The sequence below is a fragment of the Hemitrygon akajei genome, chromosome 13, assembly GCF_048418815.1.
Source record: "Hemitrygon akajei chromosome 13, sHemAka1.3, whole genome shotgun sequence".
NCBI classification, from domain to species: Eukaryota; Metazoa; Chordata; class Chondrichthyes; order Myliobatiformes; family Dasyatidae; genus Hemitrygon; species Hemitrygon akajei.
The window spans coordinates 28,806,668-28,819,684 of record NC_133136.1 but is presented as its reverse complement, the minus strand read 5'-3'; the positions used below and the strand labels follow the sequence as shown (position 1 = coordinate 28,819,684).

Sequence of the window (13,017 nt, the reverse complement as noted above, 5' to 3'; positions counted from 1 at the left end):
GATGCTTCTGAACATGTCCACAATATCCTGAAAAAGGAGGGTGAGCAGCCAAAAGATGTGGTACATATTGGTAAAAGGGAGGAGGTCCTGAAAACAGAATACAGGAAGGTGGGAAGGAAGCTGCGAAGCAGTACCTGTAGGGTAGTAATCTCGGGATTGCTGCCTATGCCACACAACAGCGAGGATAGGAATAGAATGAAATAGCAGATAAATGCATGGCTGAAGAATTGGAGCAGGGGGCAGGTATTTAGATTTCTGGATAATTGGGACCACTTCTAGGGCAGGTGTGACCTGTACAAAAGGAACAGGATGCACTTGAATCCTCGGGGGACCAATATCCTTGAGGGCAGGTTTGCTAGAGCTGTTGGGAGTGGTTTAAAATAATATGGAAGGGGGATGGGAACTAATATGATAGAGCTGAGGATGAGCCTGCAAGTTTACAAGCAGATGATGTAATATGTAATATGAATGTAAGAAAGGACAAGGCAATGATTGGGTACAAATACAGACAGAATGAAGAGTTAAGTTGTACCACAGAGGCAAAATTCATAAGGGTGAAAAATGCAGGTACTGTACTTAAATGCAAGTAGCATTTGGAATAAGATGAATGAACTTGTGGCACAATTAGACTGGTTGGTATAATGTTGTGGGCATCACTGAATCATGGCTGAAAGGCGGCCACAGTTGGGAGTTTAACATCAAAGGACATACTTTGTATCGAAAGTACAGGCAGGAAGGCATAGGCGGTGGTGTGGCTCCATCTCCATTGGTCAGAGATGGAATTACATCTTTGTCAAATCTTTGTGGGTAGAGTTAACAAACTGCAAGGGTGAAAAAAATGTTATGGAAATCATAAATCATATCCAAATAGTAGCCAAGATTTGGGGGGGGGGGGTGCGGTTATGATTGCAAAGAGAACTGAAGAGGGCATGTAATAAGGGTAATGTCACAATTGAAATGGGGGACTTCAAAAGGCAAGGGGACTGGGAATACCAACTTGATGTTGGATTGTAAGAGAGGGAATTTGGTGAATGCCTATGAAATGTCTTTTTAGAGCAGCTTGTGCTTGAGCCTACTTGGGGAAAGGCCTCTTAGATTGGGTGTTATGTAATAAACTTGATTTTATTGGTCAGCTTAATGTAAAGGAATCCTTAGGAGGCAGGGTTCTTATTATGACTGAATTCATACTGCAACTTGAGAGGGAGAAGCACAAGTCACAGGTATCCGTATCGCAATGGAATAAAGGAAATTACAGAAGCATGAGCGCCAAGCTTGCCCAGGTGGATTGGAGGGGGATACTGGTGGGGATGATGGCACACCAGAGGTGACTTAAGTTTCAGGGAATAGTTCACAAGACGCAGGATAGACAAGTCCCATAAAAGAAGTAGTTCTTAAATGGCAGGGCTAGGCAACCTTAGCTGACAAGAGAAGTTAAGGACTGCATATAAGCCAAGGTAAGGGCATGCAAGGTAGCAAAAATGAGTGGGAAGTTGGATGATTAGGAAACTTTTAAAATCCAGTAAAAGGCAATTAGAAAAGCTAGAAGAAGGGAAAAATGAAATAGGAGGGCAAGCTAGCTGATAATATAAAGCAGGATACTATGTTTTTTCAGTTATATAAAGAATAAAAGGGAGGTGAGGGTTGATATTGAACCACTGGAAAATGACGCTGGTGAGGTTGTAATGGGAGACATAGAAATGGCAGATGAACTTAATAAATACTTTGCTCCAGTCTTTACCATGGAAGACACTAGCTGTGTGCCAGAGGTCCGTGAGTGTCAGGGAGCAGGAGTGAGTGCCATTACTATTACAAAGGAAAAAGTGCTAGGTAAACTGAAAAGTCATCTGGACCAGATGGACTACATCCCCGAGTCCCGAGAGAGGTTGCTGAAGAGATAACAGATGCATTGCTCATGATCTTTCAAAAATCACTTGATTCTGGCATGGTCCTGGAAGAATGGCAAAAGTCATTCCACTCTTCAAGAAAGGAGGAAGACAAAACAGAGGAAATTATAGGCCAGTTAGTCTAACCTCAGTGCTTGGGAGTCCATTATTAAGGACGAGGCTTTGGAGTACTTGAAGATCAGTGATAAAATAAGTCAAAGTCAGCATGGTTTCTGTGAAGAAAAATCTTGTCTAACTAATCTGTTAGAATTCTTTGAAGAAGTAACAAGCAGGGTGGACAAAGGCAGTGGATGTGTTTTACTTAGATTTTTAGAAGACATATAACGTGCCTCACATGAGGCTGCTGATCAAGATAAAATCCAATGGTGTTACAGGATAGGTACCGGAATGGACAGAGGAATGGCTGACAGGCAGGAGGCAGTGAGTGGAAATAAAGGGGGCCTGTTCTGGTTGGCTGCCAGTGACTTGTGGTGTTCCTCAGGGGTTAGTTTTGGGACCACTTCTTTTCACATTGTTTCTCAATGATGTAGATAGTGGAATTGACTGCTTTGTGGTAAAGTCTGCAGATGATACGAAGATAGGTGGAGGGGTAGGTAGTGCTGAGGAAGCAATGCGATTGCAGCATGACTTAGACAAATTGGGAGAATGGACAAAAAAGTGGCAAATGGAGTAGTGTTGGGAAATATATGATGGTGTGTTTTGGAAAAAGGAACGATATTGTCTAAATGGGCAGTAAATTCAAACATCAAAGGTGTAAAGGGACTTAGGAATCCTCATGCAAGATTCCCAGAAGGTTAATTCACAAGTTGAGTCTGTGGTGAAGAAGGTAAATGCAATGTTGGCATTTATTTCAAGGGGAATAGAATATGAAAACAAGGAGATAATGCTGAAGCTTAATAAGACACTAGTCAGTTCGCACTAGTCAACAGTTCTGGGTCCCTTATCTCAGAAGGGATGTATTGTCATTGGAGAGAGTCCAGATGTGGTTCACGAGGATTATTCCAGGGATGAAGAGGTTAACATACAAGGAGCATTTGTCAGCTTTGGGCCTATACTCACTGCAATTTAGAAGAATGCTTGGAGAGCTTACTGAAAGCTACCGAATGTTGAAAGGACTATATAAGGTGGATGTGGAGAGGATGTTTCCTCCGGGGGGGGGGGGGGGGGGGGTATGCAGAACTAGAGGTGACTTTTTGAGAACAAAAGTAAGGAGATTTTTTTTTAGCCAAGGAGTACTGAGTCTGTAGAATACTCTGCCTTACATTGCGGTGGAGGCCAAGTCCAAGCGTATATTCAAAGTGGAAGTTGATAGATTCCTGATTGGTCAGAGCATCAAGGGATATGGTGAGAAGGCAGGGTTGAATGGGATCCGGAATCAGCCATGATGAAATAGCGGAGCAAACTCAATGGGCTGAATGACCTAATTCTGGTCCTATTTCTTCTGGTCTAATGGAGTAAATACAGATGCAAAAAAACCATTGACAATCTCCCCCATCCCTTTCAGCTCCATGCACAGATGACCACACTAATCTTGAAAAGGAACAATTCCATTGCTTTCTATTCTTTTGCTCTAATGTCTGTAGAAGACCTTGTGATTCTCCTTCATCTTGTCTGCTAGAACAACAACATGCCAACTTTTAGCCTTCAGGATTTCCCTCTTAAATGTTCTCTTCCGTTTCTTATACTCAAGTACCTCATTTGTTCGGTGCTGCTTATACTTACTATGCACCTTTCTTTTTCTTAACCAAGGTCTCAACATTGTTTGAAAACCAAGGCTCTCCAAGCCCATTAGCCTTGCCTTTTATTCTGACAGGAACATACAAACTGTACTCTCAACATTTCACTTTCCAAGCGCCCCTTTGCTAGAAAACAGCCTGTCCCAATCCACACTTGTCAGATCCTTTCCGATACCATCAAAATTGGCCTTTCTCCAATTTAGGAACTCAATGCAAGGACCACACCTATCTTTTTCCATGATTATCTTGAAACTAATAGAATTATGATCACTAGATCCAGAGTGCTCTACACATACTTCTGTCATCTGTCCTGTCTCGTTCTCTAATAGGAGACCCAGTATCGCACTCTCTATAGCTGCAACCTCTATATATTGATTGAGGAAACTTTCCTGAATGCAAATATTGATGACAATTTGAAAAATGAGGGTGTGCTATTCAACTTTATAACACTCCTCATGATCATCTACCTTCATAATTACATAAGATGGTGCCAAACTGCACTGTCCATCAATGTAGTGGCTCAGATTGAATAGTCTTTTTTTGAAGGTTCATAGTGATGGCTTTTGGAATAGCACAGGGAGTTAGGGGACAGGTCAGGATTGAGGAGAGTTAATTGTCAGAGCCAGGAGCTGCAGTCCAGGTTGGAATGCTCTGCAATAGAAGACCAGTGATACCCATGGACAGGTCAGGTCTGTGGGCCCCGCAGATGAGAGTAGGTGAGCCTCTCGGGTTGGTGAGTCCTGAGATTGGAGTTCCGTGTAGGCCAGAATCACATGGGCCAGCAACTCTTCCATCCCAGGGTCAGAGGGCTGTGCGAGCCCAGAGATCAAGATCGAAGCTTCAAAGTCTGTGATCACTGAGTCTTGGAGTCAAAGCCAAAGGCTGAAGCTGTAGGTCAAAGACCAAACCCAGGCAATCTGGAAATTGAGGCCTGATGGTTGAATCCCCTGGGTCAACGTGTCCAGAAGTCAGGGGCCCAGTGTCTGCGAGTCTGGGCCAGGGACAACCCATATCAAAGGCTGGGTATCGATGCAAGTCATTTACCTTCATTGCTGCCAACTCGCTAGCACACGGCTAGTGTGCAATGGAGTATTTTCCATTGTCCTGCATGAATGTAGTGCCTCAGAATTCAACACTACAGATAATACAACTGACACCTTTATCTATTGCTCTAATCATCCAGCATATGTAGCTGCCACATGCACTTCAATCAGTCAAACTATTCCAACAGCAGGTCTGAGACTTGCAACTACAATCACATAGGAAAATCAAGACAGCAAGCCCATGACAACTCCTGTATCTATATGCTCCCCACCAACACACGATTCTGACTTGGAAATATAGTTATTCCTTCATGGCAGATGAATTAATTCTGTATTTTAGTATCCAACAGCACTATAGTGGTATTTTCAACCACAATGGCACAGTGGTGTTCCAAGTACAATTGGTGCTTAATTGCTGCAGTGAACTGGACTCAATCCAGTACTCCAATGCTGACTTTGTGACCCCATGGGTTTCTTCCAGGTCCTCTGGTTTCCTTTCCACATGCCAAGATATGGAGGTTGGTAGGTTCATTGGTGTAGTTGGGAATCCTGAGTAGAATTAATCTAGTTGACAGGAACATGGGGAGGACATGCTAAAGGGGAGGACCCCTTTCTATATAGAAATACATAGAAAGAAGGTCTATAGAGTTCAACACAATGTCTGACGAACATTTTCTCAATTTGAGAAGGAAAGTCAATGTTGCCCTTGCCCGTGACTCCCATATCCTGTAAATTAATGAAAAAGTAGTTTACCAAGTACAAGATGAATTCCTTGACATTGGACCAGATTTGGAAATAAAATGTTAAAAGCAGTTCTGTTTAAAGTACTAATTTCATTTTATCAAAATATATGATCTTAAAAAGAAAAAAAAAACAATTTGAACAATCTACTCAAACTCAGTTGATTCTCTATCCTTCCTGAGTTCAAATGCAACCATTTCCTTATATGATAAATGAATGGAATATACACAGGTATACACATCTCTTAAGAAAAAAATTTTTCACCGTGTTTGGTACTGGTTGCCAACACCTTGTAGGGCGTCAATTTCAAATCAAGATTTTCTTTCCGCAAAAGCTGAAATAGAAGCAAGATAACATTATTAGAAATAAAGACATTTTTTTCCTATTTAAACATAGATCTTTTACAGTCATATAAATTACTGACCTATAAGTATACAGTCATGCAAAATGGACACTGCCCTAGATTTCCTGGTGAGAGGAGTGAAAAGGAAATTAAGTTCAATGAAAATCCCGGTAATGCTAAAAGTAAATATTTTAGGAGCTCTACAATAAGGTTTGGGTACAAAGAACAGATAAAGAGGAAGGAGGAAGAAAACTGGAAATTTGAGGGAACTGAATCCTTTTGGAAGTCCCCTCGTTCATCTGGATGCCTTTTTTAAAAAAGCAAAACTTGACTAAATAAATAGATCAGATCAAGAAATTATCTACACATCTGACTAATTAAAGTAGGAAGAACCACAGAGGTTTACAACATGGGCAAACTAATGTAAATGAATCATGTTGCCCTACTTGTATCTTGTGGTTCTGCATTACTTCCTGATTAATTATATGAACTATAGTTATTTCACAAGAAAGATTTTGGGCATGGTTATGTAGCTCTTTTAAAAAAAGCCATCCAAATAATTTAAAAAGCTCCAAAATATATTTCCCATTTCTCATTTTAAATGGTACTGAATCTAGCACCATCTACTGGCAATCCATTGCACACAACAGCAGGTTTTAAGTGTTTGCTACTTGCTATGGTATTTTGTTAGAAGACTACAGATCAAATTTCTCCATCTCTATAATTAAGAGTTCTGCATGTAAAAAATATTTTCAGAATTCATTTGGTTATTCAGAATTAATTTTGATTTAATCTTTCTTAAAAAAATTCAGTTCCAAATGAATAAAGATAATTCTACATTTTCAAGGACTTTTATAGGAAAAGGTTTACATCAGATCAGTGATGACGATTCCATTAGAAAGTCCACAAAAGAATGCACCTTGGGAGATAAAGATCTCACTTAACTGTACAAGCATTGATTCCAGCAGCTGCTACTTTATAGAGTAATGATAATTTTAGTCATCACAATGGGTCTAAGTTGAAAGAAATAGCAGGTAATTGCGGTAATTTGAATTTACAGCAAAATGGACCACTTATCAGTGTACAAGCATAATGTTAACAATTTAAAAATTGCTAAGTTATTTGGGTAACAGTGATGTAGTTGCTAAAGCTGCTGCATAGATCTAGAGACACGGGCTGAATCCTGAGCTCCGGTGATGTCTGTGTGGACTTCATACGCTTTCCCTGTGAGTGTGTGGGTACTTTAGTATCTAAAGATGTGGAAGTAGTTAGGTTACTTGTTTGCTATAGGAGAATGGTAGAACCTGGGGAGGGTCGGGGGTGGAGATCATGAAAATATGTATATGAAGTATAAGAGGAATGCTGTTACTCTGTGAACCAGCAGTGATTCACAATAGTGCAATCCCTTATTAAGCAGAAATGGCTTCCTATGTCATACAAATATGGTAATAGGGGAAAACAGAGCTGCTGTCCTTTGGAAGGAGTTGCTGTGTTCAGCATACATGTTGATGACATAATAAGGGAGATGAGTTTCTATTCTATTCATATCTATCGTTTGGTGTTTTTAATAGGTTCAAACAATACTGATACATAAGTTTTTCTCTAAACCTCAGTACATGCGACAATAATAAACCAATTATCAATATGCTATTGCAAGTCTCATCTTTTCAAATTAGATTACAGTTAGATTCAGTTTTAAATTAAGTTCTGTAATATTTCTGATCAGGGTGTGAATTTCCTTTGGTTATTTGCACTTCTATGTACCATACATTTGCTCTTAAATTACGACGACGAAAATCACAACTTTGAAAATTTTAATTAACCAATAACGTTACATTTTGATAAATAATAACATTTCCTACCTTGTCCATAAGTGAAATAATCTGCAGAATAAGTTGATCCTGACGGAGATCATCACCATGCTTGAATATGACAGGATATTTGCCTCCATCTTCAGTTTTAAATATCAACTTGGCTGGCATGAGTGCACTCTACGAGGCAATATAACAAAACTGCTTTTTTTCAAGTAGTTAAGATTTTTAGTTAGACTTCTCTCTTCATAATATTGTTTTGATATTGCTGCAAATGGAAAGCATTTAGTACTTCCAACAAAATTCCAAAAGAGTCGATATGGAGCTTAAAAACCCTAAGGAAGCATTGCATTGCTGTGCAGTTACTCAATATTTTCTTCCATAAAACCGGAAGGACGTACTTTCACCAGATTACTAGTCCTAAAACACTCTAAATGGGGGGGGAGGAGCATTTCTCTTCTTCATATGATCAGAGGTGAGAATTTTAAGAATAAAGCAATTTATTTGTTATTCACCTTGTTAAATAATCACCAATGCAGTATGCAACAACTACAAAGTGTACTACAAGTTGTAACTAATGGCAAAGAAATGGCATATGTAGTTTAATCTGGATAAGTGTGAGGTGAGGTATTACACTTTGGAAGGTCAAATGCAAGAGGAAAGTATAAGTAAATGGCAGGACCCTTAGGAGCACTGAAGTACAGAGGAATCTTGAGGTGTAAATTGGTAGCTGTCTGAAAGTGGCAACACAACATGTAAAAAGTACATATGGCATACTGCTTTTCAACATTCAGGGCACTGAGAATAAACATTTTTTTTGTTGAGCTTTTACAGTGGACTGCAATCAGTGGGGACTAATAAAAATGAGATGTAAGCGGAGCAGTCATTGTGTGAGTGGGGAGTGTTAGAGTGTCTGGCTTCAGATCAACAGGCCTGGGCAAGCACAGGCAGAGGTTCTAAGCAAGCTTCTAGTAGGTTTATTTTTTTTCCATTGTACACAGCTAATGTGCTGAGAATGGGTCTAGAGGTAGTGGTATGTTCTTTGTGAGAGATAAGGGAATTCTGGGAGACCTCCAGCCTCCCTGATAACTACATCTGCACGAAGAGTATTGAGCTGTAGTTCCTTATAAACTTCGTTATGGAACCAGAGCTGCACCTCATTGACCTTCAGCTCATACGGGAAAACGAGGAGGTGATAGATAAGAGCTGCATTGAGGTAGTCACTTTGACGTTAAAGGAGGCAGACATTTGGGTGACTGTCAGGCGAGGGCAAGAGAATAGGCAGCCAATGCAAAGTACTCCTTTGGCTGTTCACCTCAATTAATAATTATACCAGCTTGGATACTGTTGGGGGTGGGGAGGGGGTAACCTATCAGGGGGAAACTGCAGTGATCATGTCTCTGGCACTGAATCTGGCTCTGTGGCTCAGAAGGGAAGTGGGGAGAAGAGGAGTGCAGGAGTGAAAGTGGATTCCATAATCAGAAGAGTAAAAAGCAGATTCTGTGGATGTGAAAGGGACATCCAGATGTTTTGTTGCCTCCCAGGTACCAGGAGCAGGGATGGTTCAGATCAGATCCATGGCATTCTAAAGGGGGAGGGTGAATGATTGTGGGTACTAACAATATAGGTAGGAAAAGGGAGGAGGAGAACATAGGGAGTTAGGCAGAAATCTGAAAAGCAGGACTCCAGAAATATATTCTCTCGATTACTGCCTATGTCATGTGCCAGTGAGGGTAAGAATTGGATGATTGGTAGATGAATGCGTGGGTGAAGAATTGGTGCAGGGGGTAGGGTTTGAGATTTCTGAATCATTGGAATCTCTTCTGGGGAAGGCATGACCTGCACAAAAAAGACAGGTTACACCTGAACCAGAGGGGGATCAGTATCCTTGTGGGCAGGTTTGCTAGAGCTGTTGGGGAGGGTTTAAACTAATTTAGCAGGAAGATAAGAACCAGAGTGATCAGGCTAAGGATGGAGCGGTTGGTATACAAATAGATGCAATGTGTTGTGAGACTGTGAGGAAGTACAGGCAGATGATAGGGCAAAATTGCAGTCAGTGGGATGAGTTAAGTGTAACAGGGGGCCAGAATCAAAAAGGGTTATGAATACAGGTGTTATGAATACAGTAGTATAGGACTAAAGGTGTTAAATTTGAATGCATGCAGTATACGAAATAAGATAGATGACCTTGTAGAGATTGGGAGGTATAATGTGAGTGTCTCTGAGTTGTGGGTGAAGGAAGGTGATAACTGGGAGCTTAACGTCCAAGGATAAAGAATAAACTGATTGGGACCTGAAAACTGTCTAGTTAGTGGTGAGTACCATAGAAGCAAGCTAGAGGACACTAGAAAAGGGTACAATTAAGTTAGTAACAAAATTACATAGAGCAGCAAACAAGATAAAAACAATAGCTATTCCAGGTCATTCATTTTTATGGATCTTGGTGGAGAAAGAATTGATCTGTGCATAGCTGTGGGTAAGGAAAGCTACTGGCTATGCAAAGAAGCATCAAAGGATCAGTCAGTTACTAGACAGCAACTGCCTGGTGCTTGAAGTAGAATTATAATCTAAAGGGAGTGCGACATTCAATCTCTGTGTGGTAGAGGAAATTTTGCCAAACACCACCAGGCTTGATAAAAACATCGACCTGGTAGCCACTTCCAGCAAATACAACACATTCTATCATTTACTTTCTTTGCCCTCTTAGTTTTCTTTCATCTGCTTCTCTTCACATCTCTTCCAAAGATCATCTGATATTAACGTCTTCACCACTCTTCCAGCCACACTATTACCATTTAAGTGACAATCTCACTTTGCCTTTACCCTGTCACAAACATTTAATTTCTTCTTTCCATTCTTCCATTTTGCTCATTCCCCCCAACTTCTCCATCTTTTCAAGCACATTTGATTTCTAACTTTTCCTAGTTCTGACAAAAGGCATTCAATCAGGAATAACACATACAAAATGCTGGAACTAAGCAGGCAGGCAGAACTTATTGAAAGGAATAAAAAGTCGACGTTTCAGGCCAAGACCCATCATCAGGGTGGTAATAAAGGGGGAAGCAACCAGAATAAGGAGGTGGGGGGGGGGAGGAAGGAGTATTAGCTAGAAGGTGATAGGTCAAGCCAGGTGATGGGGAGGGGGAATGAAATGAGGAGCTGGGAGGTGACAGATGGAAGAGGTAAAGGGCTGAAGAAGGAGGAACGTGATGTGAGGTAAGTGGACCATGGGAGAAAGGCAAGAAGGAGGGGCACCACGGAGAGATGATAGGCAGATGAAGTGAAGAGAGAGGTAAGAAGGCAGCCAGAGTGGGAAATGCAAGAAAGTTAAACATCCACAGCCTTTCGATATAAATTGTGGCTCATCAGTCTTTTAACTTATGCAAAATTTGAAATTCGTGGTTGCATCCTCAAGGTCTTAACCAGACTGAATGCTATTCATCTTGCTAAGATACAGAGTTGGACAAAAGTCAGTGAATAAATATATTTAAAGTACAACTCGCTTTCTGAAGCAAAAATCATTACTCTATAAAAAAAAAGTATAGTCCTCTAATGCACTATATGGCTATTAGATATTCATCAGTTTGATAGATGTCTACCACAGTTCCGACACTTTTATATTGTAGATAAATGATTACCTATTCATATATTTTTAAATCTTCCAAGCATACTGAAATGAATTGCTGTTTTATTTTAACCATAATTGCATCCATTATAGAATAACAGACAGTAAGGTATGCATATCTAGCTGTCAGTTCACTGAAAATCTACATGCCAAACCATCTTAGTGAAACTAGAACACATTAGGACAGCTGCCTATAACTGAAAACATGATTGCCTGAGTTTTATAATATTCACATCATTTAAAAAATCTTTATTGCCTCACCATTCAAGTGACTATTATCCTCCAAACCTGCAACCCAAGATATGTGCTCTTCTAATTGTCCTTCAAAATCGCTCAACTTTAATTACTCCAATATTGGCTTTGGTCCTCCTCTGAATTTACATGCTGCTTTGGTCATGTCTGGAAATATGAAACCATACAACCATCTGAGGCAGGAGCAAAATTAGGCCATTTGGCCCATCGCGTTTGCTCCACCATTTCATCATGACCTCCAATTTTCCTCTCAGACCTGCCTTTTCCCTTCATGCCCTAACCAATCAAGAATCTATCAACCTCTGCCTTAAATATACATAAAGATTTGGCCTCCATAGCTGCCTGTGGCAAAGAATTTCACAAATTCACCAGTCTCTAGCTAAAGAAATTCCTCCTCATCTCTATTCTGCCATGCCCTCTGATCTTAGACTGTCCCATTATAGGAAAGATTCTCTCCAGATCCAGGGACTTTCACAATTCAATAGATTTCAATGAGGTCATCCCTTACTTTTCTGAATTCCAGTGAATACAGGCCCAGAGCCATCAAATGCCCTTCATATGACAAGCCATCCAATCCTGGAATCATTTTCAGGAATCTCCTTTGAACCCTCTCCAGTTTCAGCACAACCTTTCAAAGATAAGGGGCCCAAAACTGCTCACAATACTCCAAGTGAGACTTCACCAGTGCTTTATAAAGTCTGAACATTGCATCTTTGCTTTTATATTCTAGTCCTCTTGAAATGAATGCTAACATCACATTTGCTTTCCTCACCACAGACTCAACCTGCAAATTAACCTTTAGGGAATCCTATACAAGGACTCCCAAGTCCCTTTGCGCCTCAGTTTTTTGTATTTTCTCTCCATTAGAAAATAGTCAATCCTTTCATTTCTTCTACAGTACACTTCCCAACACTGTATTCCATCAGCCATTTATTTGTCCATTCTCCTAACATGTTAAAGTCCTTCTGTAGCATCTGTACTTCCTTAAAACTACCTGCTCCACCACCTATCTTCATATCGCCTGCAAACTGCAACACAGCCATCAATCCCATCATCCAAATCATTGACGTACATAGTAAAAATAATCTGTTCCAACACAGACTCCTGTGCAATATTACTAGTCTCCAGCACCCTACCAGAAAAGACCCCCTTTATTCCCACTCTTTGCCTCCTGCCAATCAGCCACTGCTTTATCCTTGCTGGAATCTCTGCTGTAACACCACAGACTTGTTAAGCGGCCTCAAGTGTGGCACCTTGTCAAAGACCTTCTGAAAATCCAAGTACACAACATCAACTGATTCTCCTTTGTCTATCCTGCTTGTTATTTCTTCAAAGAATTCCACCAGATTTGTCAAGCAAGATTTTGCCCTGAAGAAACTATGCTTATTACGGTCTATTTTTTCATGTGCCTCTAAGTACCCTGAGACCTCATCCTTAATAATCAACTCCAACATCTTCCCAACCAGAGGTCCGACTCACTGGTCTATAGTTTCCTTTCTTCTGCTTCTTTCCCTTCTTGAAGAGTGGAGTGACATTTGCAATTTTCCAGTCTTCCAGAACCA

General features: G+C 40.5%; 1 protein-coding gene across 1 annotated transcript in view; it reads right to left on the bottom strand.

Moving 5' to 3' along the window:
- pik3c3 (phosphatidylinositol 3-kinase, catalytic subunit type 3) overlaps window positions 1-13,017 on the bottom strand; it is a 106,637-nt gene that overhangs the window by 32,119 nt on the left and 61,501 nt on the right. Inside the window, exons 17-18 of the mRNA XM_073064314.1 lie at window positions 7,630-7,758; window positions 5,689-5,758 (exon numbers count right to left, since the gene is read on the bottom strand). Coding sequence (XP_072920415.1) covers window positions 5,689-5,758; window positions 7,630-7,758 — 199 coding nt within the window. The remainder of the gene's footprint in view (window positions 1-5,688; window positions 5,759-7,629; window positions 7,759-13,017) is intronic.